The sequence below is a fragment of the Leptodactylus fuscus genome, chromosome 2 (genome assembly GCF_031893055.1).
Source record: "Leptodactylus fuscus isolate aLepFus1 chromosome 2, aLepFus1.hap2, whole genome shotgun sequence".
Lineage (NCBI taxonomy): Eukaryota > Metazoa > Chordata > Amphibia > Anura > Leptodactylidae > Leptodactylus > Leptodactylus fuscus.
The window spans coordinates 197,061,050-197,085,251 of NC_134266.1; the positions used below are offsets into that span (position 1 = coordinate 197,061,050).

General features: G+C 39.4%; 1 protein-coding gene and 1 long non-coding RNA gene across 4 annotated transcripts in view; both read left to right on the forward strand.

Annotated features, from left to right (window-relative positions):
• The window catches only part of RBM26 (RNA binding motif protein 26), a 57,247-nt gene extending 42,517 nt beyond the window's left edge, over positions 1 to 14,730 (forward strand). For all 3 annotated transcript variants that reach the window (XM_075265392.1, XM_075265393.1, XM_075265394.1), the window contains exons 17-23: positions 622 to 696; positions 2,284 to 2,451; positions 5,801 to 5,905; positions 6,486 to 6,680; positions 10,076 to 10,162; positions 13,155 to 13,268; positions 14,031 to 14,730. In XM_075265392.1, the coding sequence (XP_075121493.1) occupies positions 622 to 696; positions 2,284 to 2,451; positions 5,801 to 5,905; positions 6,486 to 6,680; positions 10,076 to 10,162; positions 13,155 to 13,268; positions 14,031 to 14,120 (834 nt within the window). In that variant the 3' untranslated portion in view covers positions 14,121 to 14,730. The remainder of the gene's footprint in view (positions 1 to 621; positions 697 to 2,283; positions 2,452 to 5,800; positions 5,906 to 6,485; positions 6,681 to 10,075; positions 10,163 to 13,154; positions 13,269 to 14,030) is intronic.
• A 17-nt stretch (positions 14,731 to 14,747) lies between these two features.
• LOC142195541 (uncharacterized) lies at positions 14,748 to 20,235 on the forward strand. Its single transcript, XR_012715094.1, has 3 exons — positions 14,748 to 14,967; positions 16,675 to 16,733; positions 18,941 to 20,235. It is a non-coding gene; the product is annotated as an uncharacterized LOC142195541 (long non-coding RNA).
• Positions 20,236 to 24,202: the final 3,967 nt, after the last annotated feature.

Genomic DNA, 24,202 nt, shown 5'->3' on the forward strand with positions numbered 1-24,202 from the left:
AAATTAATAACCCCAAATGCCTGACATTAATAGGCAGAGTAACTAAAGGAAGGTCCCTGTGTGTGTCACTTTACTGTAGCTTCCTCTCCTCCATACAACAGACATCTTCCATAAAACACAATGAATCCTGGCCACTCATCTGCAGGGTAGATGCTAAATCCTAGTGTGCTAAAGGACCTCTGATGACGTCATGACCATGTGATCAGACTCTGGTGTGGGCGGAGCTACTAGGATTTAGACTCAACCTTATCTGCAGATGTTACTTACCAGTGGCTACAGGACCTTTGATGACATCACATGACAAGCCAATCACAGAGCAGAAGCACTAAAGGACCTTCCCTTTTCCAGGTCCTTCCAGTTTTCTGTGCTCCGTGGACCCCGGCCCGTGTATAAGCTGAGGGGAGCTTTTTCAGCATAAAAAATGTGCTGGAAAAGTCGGCTTATACTCGAGTATATACGGTATGTTTATGCTGTAGAATCTCGTGCTTCTTTACAGGGTTACGTGTTTGTGAACATAAAGTAAATATGTCGTTTATAGGCATTAGTATAAAACATGGAACATCACTAACCACATGTCTGCTATGGTCTCATTTTGTTTTGTTTTTTTTGTATTTTTAATAGGAAGCACTAAAACTTCAACAAGATTATAGAAAGAAAAAGCAGGAGATTTTGGAAAAACAAATAGAGACTCAGAAGGTAAGAGAATGAAACTGGTAGTAAATTATTGTACTTTCTTCTATTTCCATCTTGCTGATCATTGCACTGTAGAACACGTTGCAAAGTGATTATCCATAAATCAAGATTTGCAGAGCATTAGCCCTACTGATGCCTTGGTCAAACCTGACCAAACATCATTTTTTTTCGGTAGTGCATGAGCATCACCATACTGTGGATTCAGTGACAGCGATCCATTACCATGACAGTCGGGAGCCTATTGAAGACTCAGGCTTGTCATTACAATAGCTGTATTACAGGTTGTGCAGTGTATTGTACAAGTGATCAGGCTTCTTCAGGACCCTTTGGGGTGTCTAAAATTAAAAATAAGTAAATAAAAATAAACGATCAAATCATACCCCCATTCCCTAGATCAGATAGAAAGATAAGGAACATGGACTTAATTTCCTTGGACTTTGCAACCTAGAGGTGAGCTGTATTGCACACATTATGTTCTATTGTAGGGCACATAAATGTTAGGTGTCCCTGTGTCCAAAAAATGCCCAATCTGCAGATTTCAAAAAATAATTTACCTATACCGTAAGTGCCGTAGGGAGATCAGAGAAATATCGAGAGAGCCGATCCTGTGGGTTTTTTTTTTTTTCTGTCTCACTTTCCCTAAAAATATTGATGGAAAGCAATCAAAACAGCACACGTTCTCCAAAATGGTAAGGGTTACCGCTCTCTCTCCAAAAAGATGTCTTATGCATCACCATATATGGAAAGCTAAAAAAAAAAACTTACAGATGTCAGAATATCGTAACTCCGCTTACAATTTTATTTTTCCCAAAAGTTTTCAATTCCTTTTTTAAATATTAAAGCATGACAAACTAAAATTGGTATTATGATACTTATATTCCTCCACAGAATATAGGTAACATTGGCATGTTTCCCACAAATTAAGCCCTCATAGGGCTCTGTGAACGGAAAAATTGACTTTTGGGTGGAAGCAATAAAAAATTAGATTCAGATGAACATTATACCTTTTAGGGAATGTTGAGAACACGAGGGGACAGTATATATTCATATACATACATACATTCATTCATTCATTCATTCATTCATACATACATTGTAAGAATGATCATGTGGTGCATGCTTGATTCTGTTGAATCAGGCATACTGTATCTAGTCCACACTTCATTACAGTCACGCTGGCCATACAAGTTGTATGAGACTGGGCAATGGGTGAATAGTTTTTAAATGTGCATTTTTTTCATATTCCTAGAATGTCAAATTTACAGATTGAAGAAATTCTAACTGTAGGGAAATAAGGTGGGGTTATTCTGCCAGTGCTGCTGGTTTATAGCTCCACTGCTACTATATTCTCACAACTAAGGCTTCCATAAGAGAAGCACCTTGTGTCACATCATATTTCTGTAGCTTCTTTTGGTGTGACACTCAGGCACACAATTAATTCGGCTTAAAAATACATTTTAAGAGAAGCAAAAAAGAAAAAAAAAAGTCTACACCAAAAGTTTATATTTGGCTATTTTCCTAATCTGTAATACTCCATTGTATTCATTTTTGTATTGTGTCCCTTCTGACAAACCAATTTGTATGTTACAGATGCTTATAACAAAGCTGGAGAAAAATAAGGGCATGAAGGCAGATGACAAAGCGGAAATTCTGAAAACACTGGAAAACCTGACTAACAGTATTACCAAACTAAGAGATGAGCTGAAAGCTGTCTCTTCTTCCGGAAATGCTTCGAAGACTAATAAAAGTAAAGCTCAGGTATTGTATGTTCTGCTTCTCTGGTGTGGGGATTCACTTCAGGCAGTGACTGTTATACACATGGCACGTACCATTAGATGGCAGTACCACGAACCAACTTTTACTTTGGGAGAAAGTAATAGCCAGTTGGACATTTGGGGAAGCCTTGTAGGAAGACCTGTGGTTCGGAGAAAGAGAGGAAATTGTTAGTCTCTTTTTGACTGACACGCGCACATGCAAAAACCATATATACATTTTTTTTTTTATTTTATTTTTTTTTTATTGCAATACATGGGTATAGAGTTAGCGCTAGTTCACACGTAGGCAAAGGGGCGGATTTTGACAGCGGATTTCGCTTCAAAATCCGCCCCTTTACAATGGTGGTCTATGTAGACCACCAGGCTTTTTTTTTCCGCTAGCGGTGGGCTGCCGCTAGCGGAGAAAAGAAACGACATGCCCTTTCTTCAGGCGGAAGCCGTGTGGGCTCAGCCGCGCGCCTTCCGCCCCCAGCAGCTCCCTCCTATGTCGGCTCATTCATTTGAGCCGACAGCGGAGGGGAAAGGCGCGACCGCGATGGTCGCGGCAGGCTGGTTTTGACAAGAGAGACGCGACTCACCGCGTCTCTCTCTGTGTCAAAACCCGCGCGGGCAGTTCACGTGTGAACTGACCCTTAGAAAAACAATCTGCTTTCAAAAAGTGCCATACTTGTCCACAAGTTTACTGTCCACAAGTTTACTGTGCACAGTAAAATTATATTACATTTCACAGGTTTATATAGAACACTTAGGCTGGTCTTACAAGACCGTAATGCTTTTACGGTCCGCATGTTGCTGATCAACAACACTAGTTGCTGATCATCAACATACACTCCGCAGATGCCCGTAAACTGCCGCACTTATTTTCTCTGGGAGGCCAATATAGCTGCAGATTAAATTATAGATAGATAGATATATATAATTATGTATATATGTAGTTATTATATATATATATATATATATATATATATATATATATATATATATATATATATATATATATATATATAGTATATAGTTATATAATAGTAAATGTATTGTACATTATACAGGTTTGAAGAGAAAAAAATAACACTGAAATGACGCATAGTATAACAAATAACAGATCAATTGCATAAGTGCATCAATAACCTATCCATAGATGCACAGCAAGGAATACAGAGAGACTGATCAAACTGTCTGATTATTATGTGGGGAAGAAAAGTCCTATTACAGATAGCTAAGGCAATGTATTGGGTAAAAAACTTCAGTTAGCTTTAGCTACAAGTCTAAATATGATCCTTGAGATTAGCATACCCCTTTAAATATTAATACAAGGGTCTTTCTATCACTGTGCATAATTCTCTCAAACTTGGGGTGTATGCTATCAGACCCTGGTTATTTGTCTATTTTAGTATTTTGAAGGCGACAGCGCATTTCCTCCTGGGTTAAACAGATAACGTGTAATGGAGAATTTACATCACTCCTAATTGTCTTTGCTCATTGGATTTTCTTGTGTAAATACAATAGAGAAGAAGGCCTTCAAAAAAATCTAATGTTTCCCTCATCCTTCTCCACCATTACAACCAGATTATTTTTGAAAACACACATTGTCATTTATTTAGTAGAAGAATATTAGTACACACCACTCTGCTCCCCAATTCCTCTCTACTCCGGGCCTAGGGTGCTGATGTCTCAGCAGACCCTGATACAGGGAGGAAGCATGGAGCAGAATAGTATATAAAGAATGCAGTTTACCATTCACTCCCTGGGGAGCCTGTGGAGAACCACTGCTTTAAAAAACTCTTGCCTGCCATGCTGCATACAGCTCCATTCCGTGCATCATGCGTTCAACACCCATGATGTCTTTCCTTTAGTGCATTCTCTTACTGTCTGCGGGTCTTCTTGCATGCTGCATCTAGTTTGCTGTACTTTGTCCTGTCCTGATTAGCTGATTAAAAATCTATTCATAGAAGTAAATCCCACACGTTTTTTGGAATAAAAAAAAAAACCAAAACGTTTATTAATGCATATATAAAATCACATAAAGAAGCATATTGACAAAAATACATATAAAGTGTGGGGTTAGAGACCAGAAAGATCACTGTACTATGTGATATGTTAAAATACAAGAATAAATAGTACTCAAGTTGTCTGATGCAAAGTTCTAGTAGTGAACAGTATACAAGATACAATACCTTCTAAAAAACCAAGTATAACAAGCAGCAAAGGTCACAAATAAATGACAATTATGGTTGAGCGATCGTGTTTGGAAAAAATCGGATTCCGATCGGCGATCGAGAAAATTTCACGATCGCGATCGGAATTCCGAACACGGTCTGTTTATGTGGGATCGAGATTGGTGATCTTTTCCCACAATGCGTTCACACTGAGTATATAGTGTATACTCTATTTTACACTTACCTCCAGAGATGGCTGGTCCGCTGCTCTTCGCTTCGCTGCTGGTCCAGCTGTTGTCGTCTTCTACTCACTGCCCCCTCCCTGCCAGGTTAGGAGAGTGTGGGCAGGTTAGGAGAGTGTGGGCGGGTACAGGGCGGGGAGACGTGACGTCTCCCCTCCCAGTACCCGCCCACACTCTCCTAATCTGGCAGGGAGGGGGCAACGAGGCGGAGAAGACTGCAGCTGGACCGGCAGCGAAGCGAAGAGCAGCGGACCAGCCATCTCTGGAGGTAAGTGGACACCAGGAGGGACTAAGTAGCCAGAGGATTAAAAAAAAATCCTCTGGCTACTTAGTGATTCACTACACAGCGTGGATTCTAACAATTGTTAGATTCCATGCTGTATAGTGAATAGGATTGCTTTTAAAATCAGATCTCCGATTAATAAAAAAAATCCCATTGACTTGCATTGGGATCGGAATTGGGATCAAGATCAGGTTCGAATGAAAAATGATCGGAAATCGGATTTTAAAATCGATCCTGAAAAGTAAGCATCGGCTCAACCCTAATGACAATTTAACTAAAGTAAAGTACTATACCGCACCTGTCCTGCCCTGATGAAGCTCATATTTCTGGAACACTTATTTTCTCTGGGAGGCCAATGTCCCTGAATCATAATCTATGCATAGACTTGGGCACCAGTAACTCCAATGAATGCCTTCATCAGTACAGAGCGTGGGGGCCATTATATTACACGTGGAGGAGGTATGGGGGTACTGAAAGGACCATTACATAACTGGTGTTGGAGGCACTAAATGAAGCCTTATTTTCTTAACATTTATAATTGCTCCTGGGGAGAGGGGTCTCAGTTGGGATGGGGTTTTTTTCAATACTTTGCTTGAAAAGGTTGAGAAACTCTGATCTAAACTATTTTTGTATTTCTTATGTTTTCTGAAGATGCAAAAGGAACTTCTTGATACGGAGCTCGACTTGTACAAGAAACTTCAGGCAGGAGAAGATGTAGCAGAATTAAGGCGAAAATATACAGAGCTACAACTTGAGGTACATTTCTTTGAGGTCTTAAAAGGAAAGTGTATTTTTACTTTCTTTAGCGACTATTTTGACCTTTTTTTTCATCATCTTTATTACTTTCACATAAAATGAATAAAAAGTCTACTGGGTCCTTTTTGGAATCTTTGTGTGACGAATCTGCACCATGCAAAGTAATAAATGTCAGGCAGAGGTGTATGTCCTGGCAAAGACTCAGAGGATAATGGAGTGGTGATGCACTTTTCTTATACTAATTGATAGAACCTACCGCTAGAAAATATAACATTTGTGTGTTTAAAATAAAATGACATCCGCACGTTTTATTTTCCTATTTTTTTTTTCTTTAAACTTTCCCATTTTTGGATTATTCTAAAAGTCTGCTTTCTACATTTTTGATGTAGATGCCCATTTGTTAATGGAACACGGTTATGTGGTTCCATTCATCTGCCAGAAAGGTTGCCCAATTTCCTGTGAATACAATTGCCATGAAACTGTTATGTGTTTTGTTATTTTATTTGTCCTCCAATGGTTCTTGCTCATAACAAAGTGTGTGAACTGTACCTTGTAGTAAATATATTTTCTATCCTTGCAGGCTGCAAAGCGTGGTATTCTTTCTTCTGGACGTGGAAGAGGAGTGCACATGAGGGGAAGAGGAATTTCACGAGGAAGAGGCAGAGGCAGGGGCCGTGGAGTCCCAGTGCATGCTGTGGTAGACCACCGTCCTAAGGCTCTAGAGATTTTTGGGTTTAGTGAAGGTGATAGGGAAGATCTTCTTCCTCATTTTGCAGTAAGTAAATATGAGATGTAGAGTTGGATCTAAGTTTTGTGCTTAGTAGGAACATACCATATTTTTCGGACTGAGAGACACGTCGGACCATAAGACTCACCTAGATTTGAGAGGAGGAAAATAGGGAAAAAAAAAATTTAAAATATTTAATAACGGGCAACACGGTGGCTCAGTGGTTAGCACTTCAGCCTTGCAGCGCTGGAGTCTTGGGTTCAAATCCCGCCAGGAACAACATCTGCAAGGTGTTTGTATGTTCTCCCCGTGTTTGTGTCTATTTCCTCCCATTCTACAAAGACACACTGATAGGAAAAAAAATGATGTACATTGTGATCCTTTATAGGGGGCTCACAATCTATGTTATATAAAAAAAAAAATAATAATATAAATAACACATGGGAGTAATGGTTTTGAAACAGATGCTAGGCCATATTGACAGGTGGCCCTGCAGCTGTACATAGGACGTCTTTTTTTGCAGGGTCAGGTGTACTTTTTAGTTATACCATTTTGGGTATTATATACTTCTTTGATCACTTTTTATTCAAATCAGAGGCAAAACAGCAATTCCGGAAAAATATTTTTATTAACCCCTTCCCAGGAGGCTTGAACCTGCAGTCATTTGATTGCAAGTCTCATGGACTTGCAAGAAGCCAGTGGCAGCAGTAGTGGGGCGATGGTGCAACCCTGCTCCTACGTTACCCCAACACCAAAACACCCCACATTCGGGCTATAAGACGAACCCCCATTTTACTACCAAATTTGGGGGTGGGGAAGTGCGTGTCCTAGTATACAATGAAAAGATTAAATGTATAATTCACTATTTGCTTAGTTCAGTGAATAGTTAACAGCTCCTCTTGGACATCAATATATTTTTAACTTTGCTTTTGTGTGCTATTGTTTTCTTGGTTTACTGTTTTAAAGAGGACCTTTCATCAGATCGGGCACAGGCAGTTTTATATATTGCTGGAAAGCTGACAGTGCGCTGAATTCAGCACACTGTCGGCTTTCCCGTTCTGTGCCCGGTGTAAAGCGCTATCGGTCCCGGTACCGTAGGGCTTTACAGTCAGAAGAGCGTTTCTGACACTTAGCCAGGGACGCCCTTCTGCCCAGCAGCGCCTATCGCTCTGTACTGTGGAGCGGGGAGGAACTCCCCCCTCCCGCTCCTGATAATACTCGTCTATGGACGAGCACTGTGAGCAGAGGGAGGGGGAGTTCCTCCCCGCTCCACAGTACAGCGCGATAGGCGCTGCTGGGCAGAAGGGCGTCCCTGGCTAAGTGTCAGAAACGCCCTTCTGACTGTAAAGCCCTACGGTACTGGGACCGATAGCGCTTTACACCGGGCACAGATTGGGAAAGCCAACAGTGCGCTGAATTCAGCGCACTGTCAGCTTTCCAGCAGTATATAGAACTGCATGTGCCCGATCTGATGAAAGGTCCTCTTTAAGTAGTTTTCTAGAATATAGAACTGAGATATAAAATATTGCATTTCCCATGCTGACCAGCAGGCAGCACTGTAGGCTGATAAAACACAAATGTCAGCTTGCTATAGCCATAAAGGGAATTTAGATGATAATTGATGTGACTCTATGTGCACCAATTCTACCAATACTGTCACTAAATCAGATTGTGGTTTGTAAAGTGTATAGTCCAATAGCAGTAGTAGTTTTAGTAAATGTCAATCATCAAAAGTAAAGAGGTTGACTGCTAAGTTCATTCAGACTCCAAAACCAGCCTCTAAAATTAAAGGATTTTTCCAGGCAGACTAAAAATTCTGTCTTGTGTCGGCCCTGGTCCGATTGGAATTGACGCTGCTCAAGTGACTGCTGCAGACAGTCTGGCCTCATCCGTCCTATGCCGGCTACTGATGTTGTAATAGCAGTGATGTCATTGAGGACCTGAGCCTCTTCACTTCTGGCTAGGCCATTGCTCCTATTGGATATGGAAAAGCCCTTTAATCAAAACCTCTAAATGGAACAGTTTTCAAAGTCAAAAATATTGGTGACCAATCCAATTAGTGAAAAAAAAAAGGTAGTATCAGAAATACAAGAATTGATAAAGGGAAATAATGCAGGCTCCATTTTGTTAATATACTATAGGCCTTTTGAGCTCTGCATTTCAGATATAATGCAGTAGCTCGGAGAAAACTGGACCTACTGTGTACAAAACACAGTAGATAGTATATTCCATTATTGTATACTAGCTTCTGCCCGCGACTTCGTCTGCGGATTGTTGGAGTGGATGATCCGCCTATATTCAGCAAATTGCTACCGTCTATGGTTTGCCTGCTCCAGCATTTTGGCAGCTCTTAAGCTGTCCTGCTACTGAACTTGTTCCTCGCAGCATGGCTGTGACTGTTGGGACACCTCAGGCATTTCGGCAACTCTCAATCTGGCCTGCCACTGAACTCGTTCCTTGCGCTGTGCCTGTCATTGATTCGGCATCTCAGCAGCTCGCTGGGAAGCCATATAATGAACATGTTGTTGGCGTTGATAATCTGCATGCTCGGGCGTTTCGGCAACTCTCAATTTGGCCTGGCACTGAAGTTGTTCTTCGCACCGTGCCTGTGATAGTTCCGGCATCTCAGCAGCTCGCTGGGACGCCATATAATGATTGTGTTTTTGGCATCAGTAATCTCCCTCAGCTCCAGTTGAGAAGTCTGTGACTTCAGGCTTCCTTCATAGCTCTCCTCGTTTACGACAAATTAGATTTTCTTTTTCCAGGCATGTTTAAAATTGACAAACTGCCAATTTGGATTAAAGGTGATTGTCAATGTGTCAGAAGTGCCTGTAGCAGATCAGATAATATGCAAATGCATGAACACAGAGGGTTAGCTGAGTGTTTACACAGAGAGATAACAGCCCTGGCTGAGATAAGCAGCTGCAGAAGCAGTGTAATGTAGTATGTGAATATAAATTCATAACAGTCATGAAGTCATGTCATTTACCGGGAGAAAAAGTAACCTATATTTTAATTGAGGTTACAATCTATCTATGTGCCAAATTTCATTCAAATCCGTTCAGCCGTTTTTGTGTGATTGAGGAACAAACACACATCCAAACACACAAACTTTCACATTTATAATAGTAGGACAAAGCATAGATGTGTTCTTTTCATAAATGATAGATGGTTGCTAATGATCATCTATGAGAATGGATTGCTAGAAAAGGTTTGTTTGTTTTTTGTTTTGTTTTGTGTTTTTCCAATTTTTCGGTCACTGAAAAAATTAATAAAATACTATCCACACTGGCCACCAAACATCATTGGACTGGGACTTTCTTTTCTGAAAAGATCACATATCATGATCATAAGCGGGATTACAAGATGAGATATAGACTATATATAGGTAACAAAGGGTGCTCAGTTCACAATAGCAATATGTATTTTTGTTTTATTTTAAGCAATTTGGAGAGATTGAAGACTGCCAGATAGATGACTCTTCACTCCGTGCAATAATCTCCTTCAACACCAGAGCAGAGGCAGAGGCTGTAAGTTTACTATAACTGATTATATCACTCATTGCTCCTCATATGGTCCATGTTGTGTATCTGGTTGTGCAGATTGTTTTCTTTCCTATCTTTCTGTTAAACTCAAGATATCTAGAGGTACGTTGTAAGACGTCTATCCTACATGCTTCTGTGTCTGGCCATCCAGTGGTTGGTTTTGCTCGCATTCACGAGAAATGGTCACTAACCAAATTTGAGGTAAGGTAAGCGGGACACATCTGTATGTACTTGCAGTGATATGAGCGTCTTGGAGGAATTTCCAGCCTTTTTCAAAGGATACATCATTAGTATCTCACTGCAAATAAATAATCAGTCTTCGATTGGTGGTTGTCTGACAACCGGTACTACCACCAATCGGTGTAAGTAAACACCGTGAGGAGCCAAAAGCAGAAGGCTCCATACACTGCATAGTGACCGTGCTATGCTTTAGCAGCTCAGGTCCCAATGACTTTAATAGGAGCAGGGGTGCAGCCTGGCATAAGATGACTTAGATGGTTGAAAAAAAAAGTATTCAGGGCTCGCATTTGAATGGTGAGGCAAAACATTACAGGGACCAATCTGGAAACCTATCAGATAGGTCCCCTCCTTTTTGTAATATTATTCCTCTGTAACCGCTTCCCGCCATGGGCATTTTTTGATTTTATTTTATTTTTTGCTTTTTTTCTCTGCCTCTTCCAAACCCCATAACCTTTTTTATTTTTCCGCTCTCACAGCCATATGGGGTCTTAATGCGGATTAATTATTTTGTACAATCTACTAGGAAGTTGGAAAAAAATTCAGAATGGGGCAAATTTGAAGAAAAAGTACTTTTGTGCAATTTTCTTACGGGGTTTGTTTTTATAGTGTTCACTGTGCAGCCAAAATGACATGTCATCTGCTTTCTGTTTCAATATGATTCCCATGATACCAAAATTATATATGGTTTTATTTACATTTTAACCCCTTACCAAAGATTTTTTTTGTGGCATCAGGAGTACTTTTTAGTTATACAACTTTGGGGAATTGCTATTGCTTTGATCACTTTTTATTCAAATTTTTATCAGAGGCAAAACAGTGAAAAATGGCGGTTTGGCACTTTAGATTTTTTTTTTCTCCTCTACAGTGTTCACTGTACAGGAAACATATTTTTATGTTTGAAAAAATGGCGGTTTGGCGCCTTTGACTTTTTTTTTTTTTTTCCCTGCTAAGGCGTTTACCGTATGGGAAAAATATTTTTATAGATCTTCAAACTGGACGTTTTCAGACACAGGGATACCTAATGTGTAGGTGTTTCACAGTATTTAAGTACTTTTATATGTGTTAATATAGGGAAAGGCAGTGATTTTAATTAACCTTTTTTTTTTTTTTTCTTTTTTTGCTAATGCATTGCAATGCATAAAAAAAAAAAAAAAAAAAAAAAAAAAAAATCTTCCTTTCTTTTGCAAGCTACATAGAGTAGCCTGAAAAAGAAAATCATTGCAGACAAGTCAGGGAGGTCTGTCATGCCAACGTGACGTCAGCCCTGGCAAAATGGCGGCGCCCACAAGCTGCCTGGAAAATGGGGTCTTATTCAGCTTTGACCAAGGCACCAGAAGGGTTAATGCTTTCAATCGGTGCAGGCACCGACTGCTGGCATTAGCGCATGGTGTCTGCTGTATAAAACACCTGGTGGATGTCGGGAAGGGGTAACCGTAACCAGAGGAATAATAACGTGTACGAATCACAAATAAAGTAAAGTTTCACGACTGTTCTAATTCCTCGGTTCCCTATGTATAAGAAGGTAGCCTGTATTGCCAATCTGTAGGCATTGATCACAAAGGCTTCAGAATTTAGGCCCCTGCCCGTTTAATAATTCATAAATATGATTTTAAGTGTTTAGACAGGCAGTTATGATTTGTTATTGTAAATGATATATCATTGATACTGACTGGTGGAAATCATGATATTTTTCCCTTTCTTATATAACGCTTGCCAAATTGAGGTTTATAAACACCTTATGTTTTTGCATCTATGCCTGGAAAAGTGTAAATGTCATCCATAAGGCTCAATTCACCCAAACTAGGCTCAAATGTTTGCCTAAATTGGTATGTGTTTATCAGGACAGATGAGACAGGACTAAGGTTTTAGTTTGGAACAACAATATGCACAATCTTCTTGTTAGAAGTGTACTTTTTGAGTATTTCAAGCATCTCCAAGAGAAGGCTTGGCTGTATACTACTGCATAAGTATACAGCAGAATATGTAGTCAGTAGGTCTTCTAATGATAGAGTGAGCTAGGTGTATCACAAGACTTTAGTAGGAGTTCCAGAAACAGATTTTATCCTGTAGAGTTAAAATGCTGTCTTAAAGGTTTGCCTTGTATGATCTTCTGATCAGCCCATGAACAGGAGATGTGTGAGCTGCATGGTAAAAAGGCCTTTAAATATATCATAAATTTATATGTACAGATTTAAAATTTATACCGCAGGACTTCAATATCACACAATTCATGGTCAGCTGCTGTTCAACATGTAATTGTTTCTCCATTTCACATTATGCTGTACTTTAGGGTTGTGCTATAAATCTTGGCTGACTGTCCCAGCTATTTGGGTATGTTGCTAACACTGATTTATGTTGCTTCATGTTACTTTAATTTGAGCATACAATTTCCAAAGCTGCCACTTTGTGCAGCTGGCACCAAGCAAGATTTGAGTATTTTAATACTAGCTCTTCTCAGTTTTCAATTACCCAGAGTTATTTGTCTTTCCAGCTCCTGCAGGTCACACTGTCGATTCCTTCCACAATAGGAGTCACAAGTAGATTTTATTTTTTTTATTACAAATAAGTGCTGTGTTTATTTGTTCTTGTTATCCAGGTGCTGCTTCACGGACATTCACATGATACGTGAGAGAATATCTCAGCAAATTAGTCATTGTGAAACTAGTGTGTATACAGTTATATCTTAGACAGTGCATGGTTTTGCATATTCATTTATAATGTATTTACTTGATTTTAGGCTGCAGTCCATGGGGTTCATTTCAAGGGGCAGGACTTAAAATTGGCTTGGAGTAAACCGGTAGCAAATCCAAGTAGCGTAGAAGTGGAAGATGTAGAACCAGAAGAGGAAGAAGTGAGTACTTTTTGTGGATGACCATTTTCGTTGATACTTTCCTTTTGAGTTGCTGTAAATGATCCCACCAAGCACCCTGAGCGTTCGCCAGGGCCTGTGAGCAACCACCCACATCATACCTTTATTCACTCCCCACCATTGCTGAGTATGCTGAGTTCTATAGCGAGCTACACCAAAATGGTGCTCGGTGGGCTCATTTACATAAAGTAATTAACCAGGATTACAACAGAACGGCAGGGAGAATCTGGGGAAAAAAAGAAGTTAGTAGAATATACTTTTTAAAGGCCATCCAGGCTTGTCTTTATCTCAAAACCACTGACACCAACGATAGAATCCCGTTAGGGCCCCTTCACACAGCATAAGCACTCGGCTCATTACGAGCCGTACACGCGAGCGCTTCTAAACACTTCCCATTCACTTCAATGGGAGCGTGCGTAAAGCCGGCTTTACGAGCGCTCCCATTGAAGTGAATGGGAAGTGTTTAGAAGCGCTCATGTGTACGGCTCGGAATGAGCCGAGCACTTACGCTGTGTGAAGGGGCCCTTAAAAGAGTGAGGGCCTTGTGCACCAAATGGTGAGGTGGTCACACATGAACACTGCTGCTCCCAAATTGTGCCTCAATGATTTGCTTTTAATGGAATATCCTATCCATAGGCCACATAATAATCTGAGATTTTTCTTGGTTGAGTTGCCTCCGGGACTATAACGTAAATGGCTTTTGTTCTAATAATTTTTTATGAATTTGTTTTGCTTTAAATGTAGTTTCCAGAGGAGACTGCTGTGGACGACTCTTTGCTGCAAGACGATGATGAGGAAGAGGAGGATAATGAGTCTCGTTCTTGGAGGAGATGATTTCCTTTTGCCTTCATACTTCAGCTCTCCATATCTGGACTGATGTTTAGTTGAACTAAAGCACTTTTCCATGGGATGTGTTCTTGCATTTCTGTGTGAAAAGATAAACTGGACACTTGGTTTGAACAACTGACTTGAGACTTGAAAGCTTTCTGTAGTTGTCACATTTCAGTCAATGATTGCACAATGCATCATCATAGACACATATGCAATGGTTTTATTACATACACTTTGCTGGGTGTAAAATTCATTTTTTAAGTTAAGGAACTTGTGAAAAGCGAGTTCAATTAGTTTGTTCCTTCCCTTTCCCTATAAACGAATTTGCTTTAAACTCTCTGAATATTTACAGACAAGAGTAGAATGATACAAAAGAAATCTCAGTTGTTATGTATACATAATGCATAGTGTAGGCTTTACTATGTAGTAGCCTTTTTGTTCAGCTTCATTTTGTGTACGTAATTTACGTATTGGGTTTTAAGAACATTGTAAAATTGCTTTGCAAATAAGTCCGTGTGACTTCGGTATGTTGAAAAAAAAAATAAAGTGGAATGGTCTGAGACAGCAAAAACAATCTGTTAACAATTTAAACTGACAAAAAAAAAAAAAAAAAAAGAGAGAAAAAAAAATAACTGAAAGAAAAAAAAAAAAAGAAAGAAAGAAACCATTCCAGTGGTTTAACTGTAAAGACTTTATGCTGTGATGATAAATTAAACCTCACTCATGTGCAACATTTTCTGATATGGAAAGTACGTTGTCTTCACATCATGTCCTAGTGCCTGCTGGTAGAGGCAAAAACGTAGCGTTCGGGTGACCGTCCACCAGAATAGACGAAAAGAAGTCAGTGTCGGTGAGTAACTTGTTGATATTATGCATCTATCTGAAACTTTATGGACTGTTTTAGAATATGGGGAATAGTATACAGCTGGTGGACCATCTTTGGCACAACAAATGTGTACAAGGCTTGTCTCCTACCAGGAGTCACTCTCGCTTCTTTCTCTTTATTGAAAATTGGAAACCATCTCTAGTATCAGGAAGAAAGGAGACCTTACCTAATATTTTCTTAAGGTGTTCTCCCATTTTTGGTATTTCTTTATCTCCACTTTTTGTGCAGCTGGACAAAGATAAAATTAGTTTACGGCATATCCACACAGGATAACACTTCAATGGACATTTTGGAGTGTTTGTATCAGGGATGAGATTTTATCAAATTCTCATCCAGGCACACTGGAAAAACCCATGCGGATTTCACCCTTTATATACATAGGGCAAAATATGCAACAAACTTTCCAAATTGGTTCAGATTTGCAGGAGATAGACTGCAGATTTTTCTGTCCTGTGTGAACATACCTATAAAGTTCTCTAAAATAGTGTCCTTCTCTGTGATGTGATTTAATTATTTTTTATTTATGTAGATTGTGAGCCCCATATGGAGCTCGCAATGTACATTTTTCCTATCGGTATGTCTTTGTAGTATGGGAGGAAATCCACGCGAACACGGGGAAAACATACAAACTCCTTTGAGATGTTGTTCCTGTTGGGATTCGAACCCAGAACTCCATCGCTGCAAGGCTGCAGTGCTAACCACTGAGCCACTGTGTTGCGCCCCCCCCCCCCCCCCCCCCCCCCCATTTTATTAGTATATTGTATATGGAGAAAATGTGTAATCTCAAAAATTGTGAGTTAATGCTTGGCTACTGATGGGTTAATGGATCATATCCCAGAGATAGGTTTTAGCACCATGTAAAATGTCACTAGCTTCAGATCATATCTTTCATGTCACTGTCATGAGATATTGATAAAGGTTTCTTCAGTGTTTGGAAATACATTTTTTTTTTTTTACCCAGTTTCATATATTAATTTCATGCACATCATAGTTTCAGTATAAGCAGACTGTTTTTTTCTGCTCTTTCTAAGTGTGGTACGTGAATATCCAAGGAGGCACTGAGAAGATCAGTTTGTTTTGAATTATATAGAACATTGAAAACTCAATAAAATAGAAACTCCTCTAATTCAACAGTTTATTCTATATACTTGATCTTACAAACTGTCAAACTTCCTCAAGTTACCGAGTTCTGTCCTTTCATTGGTTATCTTGTCAGATCCATTTTAAGATATGACTGTTAATGTCAATGTGTAAGTAATATTCTGGATGCAGCGATATGCTGGGTTCTTGAGACAGGCTTCCTTTAAGATGAATGCTGGCCATACACAAGATAGTGTTTGGCTGAAAGATATCTCGCCTGATTCCTTTCCTGCACATGCATGCTCACTTTCTTAAAGCAGTGCATCTGTACTGACTGGGAAAGGAGGAAACTCCTGGCAGACTCTGGTAGGTCCTTCTTTTCCTAAAAAAAAAAAGGACTGAGCGGTTAAAATATTAAGTGCCTGGTCCTTATTCTCCACAAAGGTAGCCAGTCAGGAGGCTTTTATATTTCCCAGATTATCCTTTGTCAGTGACCTGCTTAATTGTAGATTTGGGGTCTTTCTAAAACTGACATGTGTTTATTGAAAAGGTTGAGAACTATTTTAACACACGTCCTTCTTTTACTTGTAGGTTATGGAGGTTAACAGTTCCAGAACATTGCCTACAGCAAGTACGATCTCCAAAAGCAGGTATACTTCATTGATGTTTTGTGTAATGTTCCCGTTTCACTAGTTTGGTTTGACCGTTATTTATTGCAATCTATATACACTCCATATTTGGAGTCTACTTCACAGTGTCCATCAGAAATTGCTGGACGAAAAAGTCATGCTACTCCGACTTTCTCTTCCCCTGGTTTCAGGGGGAAAACCAGATGCCCAACAGACCCCATTATAGCTATTAGGGGTCCCTCAGGCACTGTTGCTGTCTTGTTTTTTCCATTGTTCTTGGCTTGAAATATCCAGAATAACAGGGCAAGGAGACTGCAGTGTCTTTCACAGAATTTTTGCAGTCTAGATACAATTTTCTAAAGATTTTTTCATTACTGTCTAAGACTTGGATGTTACACCCCCCCCCCCCCCCCCGCCCCTCTCAATGTTGCCTATTTATGCTGTTAGTGGCATATACAAAATGCATTTTTTTGAAAACCTAAAATTTGTAGCTCCCTAGTAAAAATCTTATAACCTAGAAAGGGCATATGAATGTAAAGGATTGGAAGATCTATAACATTCATGGTGTGTGGGACACTGCTTAGTAGAGATGAGCGAACACTGTTCGGATCAGCCGATCCGAACAGCACGCTCCCATAGAAATGAATGGAAGCACCTGGCACGCAGACTTTGCCGGCGGCCGGCTGCTTCCATTCATTTCTATGGGAGCGTGCTGTTCGGAACGGCTGTTCCGAACAGTGTTCGCTCATCTCTACAGTGCTTAGCAATTTTTTTTGACAATTTGGAGATCTTTGTGGTAGCAGATGTACTTACTGGAAACCCTTTTCTGCATGACTTCTTACGGTGATGAGCTGTTTGTGGGCAATATGGATGAACTTATAAAAACTAACTCAGAGAATACTTTTATTGAATGAATGATACATACTTAAAATGGGTGGAGTGGAAGATAAAGATGGCAAACTCGACTGGATTAGTACAGCTGTCCAATGAAAATTTAAACTGTTTTACTCACAAAGAATTGCAAATGGTTAAGGGGGTGTTCACACCACCACCGCTGTCTGCCCCAGGGTTTCTGTCTTAAATCCCCAGGAAACTGGACAGGGGATGGCCTGCCGGTGGAAAGCTTTAAAGCCTATTCATTTGAATGGGGTTTTAAAGCTAACCGTCGGTGTCCATATTCAGCCTCTCCTGCATGTACGACTTTGCGTCTGTGCAAAAAAAAAAAAAAAAAACGGTTTCCAGGTGGAGAGGCTGCATATGGAAGCTGAGCGCTTGCAAGCCATCTCCTGTCCAGATTCCCCGGGGTTTAGGACGGAAACCCCTGGATGGACAGCGGCGGTATTGTGAACGCCCCCTAACATTTAAGAAGTATGAAGCCTGAATAAAATAGAGCTTAACTGGGCCAAAGAAATAGACATGTACTAAATGGAAAGTGGTACAAGGCAGTCATACTATACCATGTCTTAATACCAAAGAAATTTGGCTATAATCAATTCATAATGTGGCTCTAATAAACTACATCTGAAACAACATCAGCATTTAAAAGTATAAACCTGTGAATACATGTTCTCAAAGGGATATGCACCAAACAGAGCAAAAAATAAAAAATACCCAAACGCACAACCCTATGCTCTACGAGGAGCATTCCTCTGTGAGAATATGAATGCACAGTTTTGTACCTGTAAATGTTTTAGTATGCGGGGTGTGTCATTCATTTTGTTGATAAAGATATTATATATATATAATGTTTGTTTTGTTTGGGCGCATGCTTTTTCTCTTACGTTCTTTCAACTATACCATATGTATATATATGGATCGCATGATCTCTTTACTATATTTAGGCTTTATGTGCAATACTCTTAGACAATATTTTAGAATTGTTACTTTTTTTTTAAATTTTAAATCTGTTATTTTTATCAACCCAGCAGCATTTGTGATTTTTATAAGCTCAACCATTTTAATGTGGTGGTTTTTTTTTTGTTTTTTGTTTCCTTCATATTTGTATCATTCAATAACATTTTGAGGGGGGGGGGGGTGTGGAGTTTGTAGGGTTGGCTACAGTCAAATAGAAAATCACACCAGTCTGGTTGTAATAAGTTGGTAACATGTGGACCCAGCCTTAGGGGTTTTCTATAGCAGACAACCTTGTTACTAAACATTTATATGTAAATCATCACCTAGAAAATGCAAGTGCAATGTTTAATTCACCCCGTATTTGTCTCTTGCAGGTTGATCCTCTTTTGGTTTTGTGCCATAAGTGAACTAGCAGCATACACATTTGCACTATTAAACAGTGGGACTTTCCCTGTTGCCTGACAGGGGATTGTGGTGTTCCAGTAAATTAGTCAAATATCACTTTTTTCAATTAATGTAGCTACAGTCTTCAATTCAAAAATGATCTAATTATTATAATCATTGACAAGTGCATTTCTTTCTTACTGAAAGCTCCACTTAGTAGTATGCAACCTATAAAGTAAGTAAAAATCATTTGGATCTCTAGACATTTTTAGAAAGTTAAAGAATTCCTTATCTTATCAACATAAAGCATATTATTTAAGGAGGGTTAAACATACAGATTGTATAGACCTGAAATATTGTTTTTCAGGGAGCTGATGTTACTGTATGTGCCTGTACACATTAGATGTGCAGTACACACGCTTTTTAAGTAGTTACATAGCTGTTTCCTGTGTGTGCCTTGTTTTTAATTCATCAGGTCTAGTGGGTGACAGTGTCAAATATAGCTGCACTCCTAGAAGGTAGTTATAAAGTAATGTTAGCATATAGTGAAAATACTAATTCTATACGGGATAAAGGCTGCAGTTGTGGCTAAATACATCAGGGATTTTCAACTGCATGACCCAAGTACTCCCCATAGATCATGGTTTGAGAATACCCAATAGGGGGGACAATGTATTAGCCACTGACAATAATTATACCTGTTAAGGAAATCCAGCAAATGTGATCTGTGGAAGATACTGAAGGTCTGGGGTTTGTGAAATAAGTTGTGGGAATTTACAGACCTTCATTCTGCCATCTCATACACATTAGATTATCTTACAGATATATAATGTGTATGGCTGTTTTATTATGTCATTGAACTCAGTTTGATATTTGCCACCCAGGCATTTAACATAGCGAGGCAAGATTTAAAGGGGTTTTTCGTGACCTAGCTTTAGGATGGATCATCAGATGCAGATTGGCAGGGTCCTACATTCAGGCCTCCATCCAGTCAGCTGTTTAGCCCTTCTGATAGCCCACTAAACCTTGTTCATGCCTGTGAAAAACTTTCTTTGGGTTGTTAAGTAGTGATCATGACAGTAGATTCTTTACGGACTTACTTGAATTATCCCATTCCCCTTCCAAGCCTAAAATGGCTGCTCACACTTCACAGTGGCTTACAACGGCAAGGTTACAGCAAAATGTATAGTGTCCTTAACAAGCCCATAATATACAGTCCTATGAAAAAGTTTGGGCACCCCTATTAATCTTAATCATTTTTAGTTCTAAATATTTTGGTATTTGCAGCAGCCATTTCAGTTTGATATATCTAATAACTGATGGACACAGTAATATTTCAGGATTGAAATGAGGTTTATTGTACTAACAGAAAATGTGCAATATGCATTAAACCAAAATTTGACCGGTGCAAAAGTATGGGCACCTTAACAGAAAAGTGACATTAATATTTTGTAGATCCTCCTTTTGCAAAGATAACAGCCTCTAGTCGCTTCCTGTAGCTTTTAATCAGTTCCTGGATCCTGGATGAAGGGATTTTGGGCCATTCCTCTTTACAAAACAATTCAAGTTCAGTTAAGTTTGATGGTCACTGAGCATGGACAGCCCGCTTCAAATCATCCCACAGATGTTCAATGATATTCAGGTCTGGGGACTGGGATGGCCATTCCAGAACATTGTAATTGTTACTCTGCATGAATGCCTGAGTCGATTTGGAGCGGTGTTTTGGATCACTGTCTTACTGAAATTTCCATCCCCCGCGTAATTTCAACTTTGTCACTGATTCTTGAACATTATTCTCAAGAATCTGCTGATACTGAGTGGAATCCATGCGACCCTCAACTTTAACAAGATTCCCAGTGTCGGCATTGGCCACACAGCCCCAAAGCTTGATGGGAACCCAATCAAATTTTACAGTAGGTAGCAAGTGTTTTTCTTGGAATGCTGTTTTCTTTGGACGCCATACATAACGCCTTTTTGTATGACCAAACAACTCAATCTTTGTGTCATCAGTCCACAGGACCTTCTTCCAAAATGAAGCTGGCTTGTCCAAATGTGCTTTTGCATACCTCAGGCGACTCTGTTTGTGGCGTGCTTGCAGAAACGGCTTCTATCTCATCACTCTCCCATACAGCTTCTCCTTGTGCAAAGTGCGCTGTATTGTTGACCGATGCACAGTGACACCATCTGCAGCAAGATGATGCTGCAGCTCTTTGGAGGTGGTCTGTGGATTGTCCTTGACTCTTCTCACCTTCTTCTTCTCTGCCTTTCTGATATTTTTCTTGGCCTGCCACTTCTGGGCTTAACAAGAACTGTCCCTATGGTCTTCCATTTCCTTACTATGTTCCTCACAGTGGAAACTGACAGGTTAAATCTCTGAGACAACTTTTTGTATCCTTCCCCTGAACAACTATGTTGAACAATCTTTGTTTTCAGATCATTTGAGAGCGGGCTGTCCATGCTCGGCGACCATCAAACTTAACTGAACTTGAATTGTTTTGTAAAGAGGAATGGTCCAAAATACCTTCATCCAGGAACTGATTAAAAGCTACAGGAAGCGACTAGAGGCTGTTATCTTTGCAAAAGGAGGATCTACTAAATATTAATGTCATTTTTCTGTTGAGGTGCCCATACTTTTGCACCGGTCAAATTTTGGTTTAATGCATATTGCACGTTTTCTGGTAGTACAATAAACCTCATTTCAATTCTGAAATATTACTGTGTCCATCAGTTATTAGATATATCAAACTGAAATGGCTGTTGCAAACACCAAAATATTTAGAACTAAAAATGTTTAAGATTAATAGGGGGGCCCAAACTTTTTCATAGGACTGTATAATAACTTTAAAGAGGGCCTTTCATGTCCTCATCAATGTGCCGAATTATATTCCGCTAGAAAGCCATCAGTGTGCTGAATTTGCCAGTGTGCGCCCTTGTGCTGGAGACATCTGTGCTGTTAATTTTGGCATCAATATCTCCCTACTGTCAGAAGGGCGGGCCTTAGAGCCTAGGGTCATTGCTGAATTCAGCGATTTTACTGTTATCACCAGCACTATTGATTTATAAATTGAAAAAGCTTTAAAAGTTTAGCCACACTTTTGTCTAAAGATCTCTTTATCTCCCTAACATGTCAGTAAAATCTGTCCATATTGGACAATCTTAATTGTCAGTTTCTACAGTATGGATCTATGTCCGGTTTTCCCCTTGTGGGAGCTTTTTATTTATAAAGACTACTCAATATATTTGCCATTGCAGTGACATTGTATTTAGTGTTATAGTCTTCCCTCCCAATTTTTTTCTTCCCACTATTGTATCTGGATGGGGAACGCTACAACCAGTTTTCTAAGTAAGTTTGATAGGTTAATAAAGTATATTGGGAACATTTCACCACGCACACCCTGACACAACAGGACAAAAAATAAAATGGGAGTTGCACTTTTAATCACTTTCTGCTCTTCTGATTTTAATGGAGGGACCTACTCAGGTAATCGCCATGGAATGGTTTTGCTCTGTTTTTTGGTTTTCACTTGAAACACACATATTTATATTGTTTGCCCTACTAGAGTTATGTAGTGGAATGGAAAAGGGGCACAAAAGACACTTGAAACCAAACTCTGGACCAACAGCTATTCATCAGACACAGACAAAAGTATTTTGGTATCTTGAAATGGAGAATGTCTGACATCTTAAACAAATGTCAATACTTACCATTCATTGTATGGAATATAATGATACTTCCTGCAAAATCTGCACAAAATATTCTTCAAAGTATCCAATTTAATCCAATAAGAATTGTTAACCACAGAAAAAAAAAATCAAGATTTATTGTGGTGCCAAGCAATGAAAAGCAGGATGTCTGTTATGTTTTAACAGCTTTTTTTGTTTGTTGCTTTTTACATTTTTCCTAACCAAATAAAGTTATTTTTTCTTTTCCTAAAAATGTGTGTTCTTTTCTTTTCCCGATTTAGTCAGATGCAAAGTATCAAATGCTAACTACAATAACGCCTCAAAGATAGCTTAAAGGGAATCTGTCAACCCAGCCCTGTAGATAGGTTAGGGTCATTTGCATCAAAGTGTTTTGCCTTTGTGAATTGAAGCCTCTGTTGCTGAGATATTGATGTTTTTCTTTCAATATGCAACTGAGCTCAGGGATGTTGCTGCTTACCATTCTGTAGCAACAGCAATGCCGTTGCTGCTCCAAAAGCTCATTTACATAGTGACAAAAGTTAGAATTAGGGGCCACACGGTGGAGGACAAAAAACCATCTGCAAGGAGTTTGTATGTTCTTCCCGTGTTTGCATGGATTTCCATCCCATATTCCAAAAAAGACATACTGATAGGGAAAAATGTACATTGTGAGCTCTATGTGGGGCTCACAATCTACATTAATAAAAAAAAAAAAAAAAAAGTTAGAATTAGTCCTACCGGTATTCAGGAAGGTAGGTTAAAGGCCACAAGCCTACCTATATAAATAGAGAGAGATGTGTAATATATAAAATAAAAAAAATTTGCGGAGTGGGGCTTGCGTATGATACTTCAGATACAGAATGGCTAGCATCAATAACTTAAAGGAAAAAGGCAGGGTCTATTAGGCTGCTGTATAAAGGACTCATGAAAAACAATTACCGGTAGGACTACCGTGTATACTCAAGTATAAGCCGATCCAAATATAAGCCGAGGTCCCTAGTTTTACCACAAAAAACTGGGAAAACTTATTGACTCGAGTATAAGCCTGGGGGGGGGGGGATGCAGCAGCTACTGGAAAATTTCAAAAATGAAAATAGATGCCAAAAAAATTACATTGAGACATCATGGTCATGTGTATTACAGTTTAGTAACTCCATGTGCCTCATAATAATAGCAGTTAACCCCATCATGTCCCTCACATTAACCCCCTGTGTGCCTCACATAAGAGTTACTGATATGTGGGACATATGGCAGTAATTAGGTACTGTATATTCATAAATAAGGTCCTTTATTAGTACCCCCATGTGTCTTACATATTAGTAACCTTTATATGGGGCACACAGGTGTTAATATGAGGAACGTAATGTGGTTAACTGCTATTAATGTGAGGCACATGAAGTTACTGAAACTAAATTCATAACCCCAAATGCCTGACATTACTAGGAATAGTAACCCCAGCAGGTACCTGTGCTTTACTTTCTCTTTACTGTAGCTTCCTCTCCTCAATATGACAGACATCTTCTGTAACACACAATGAATCCTGCACATAATGGCCACTGACTTATCTG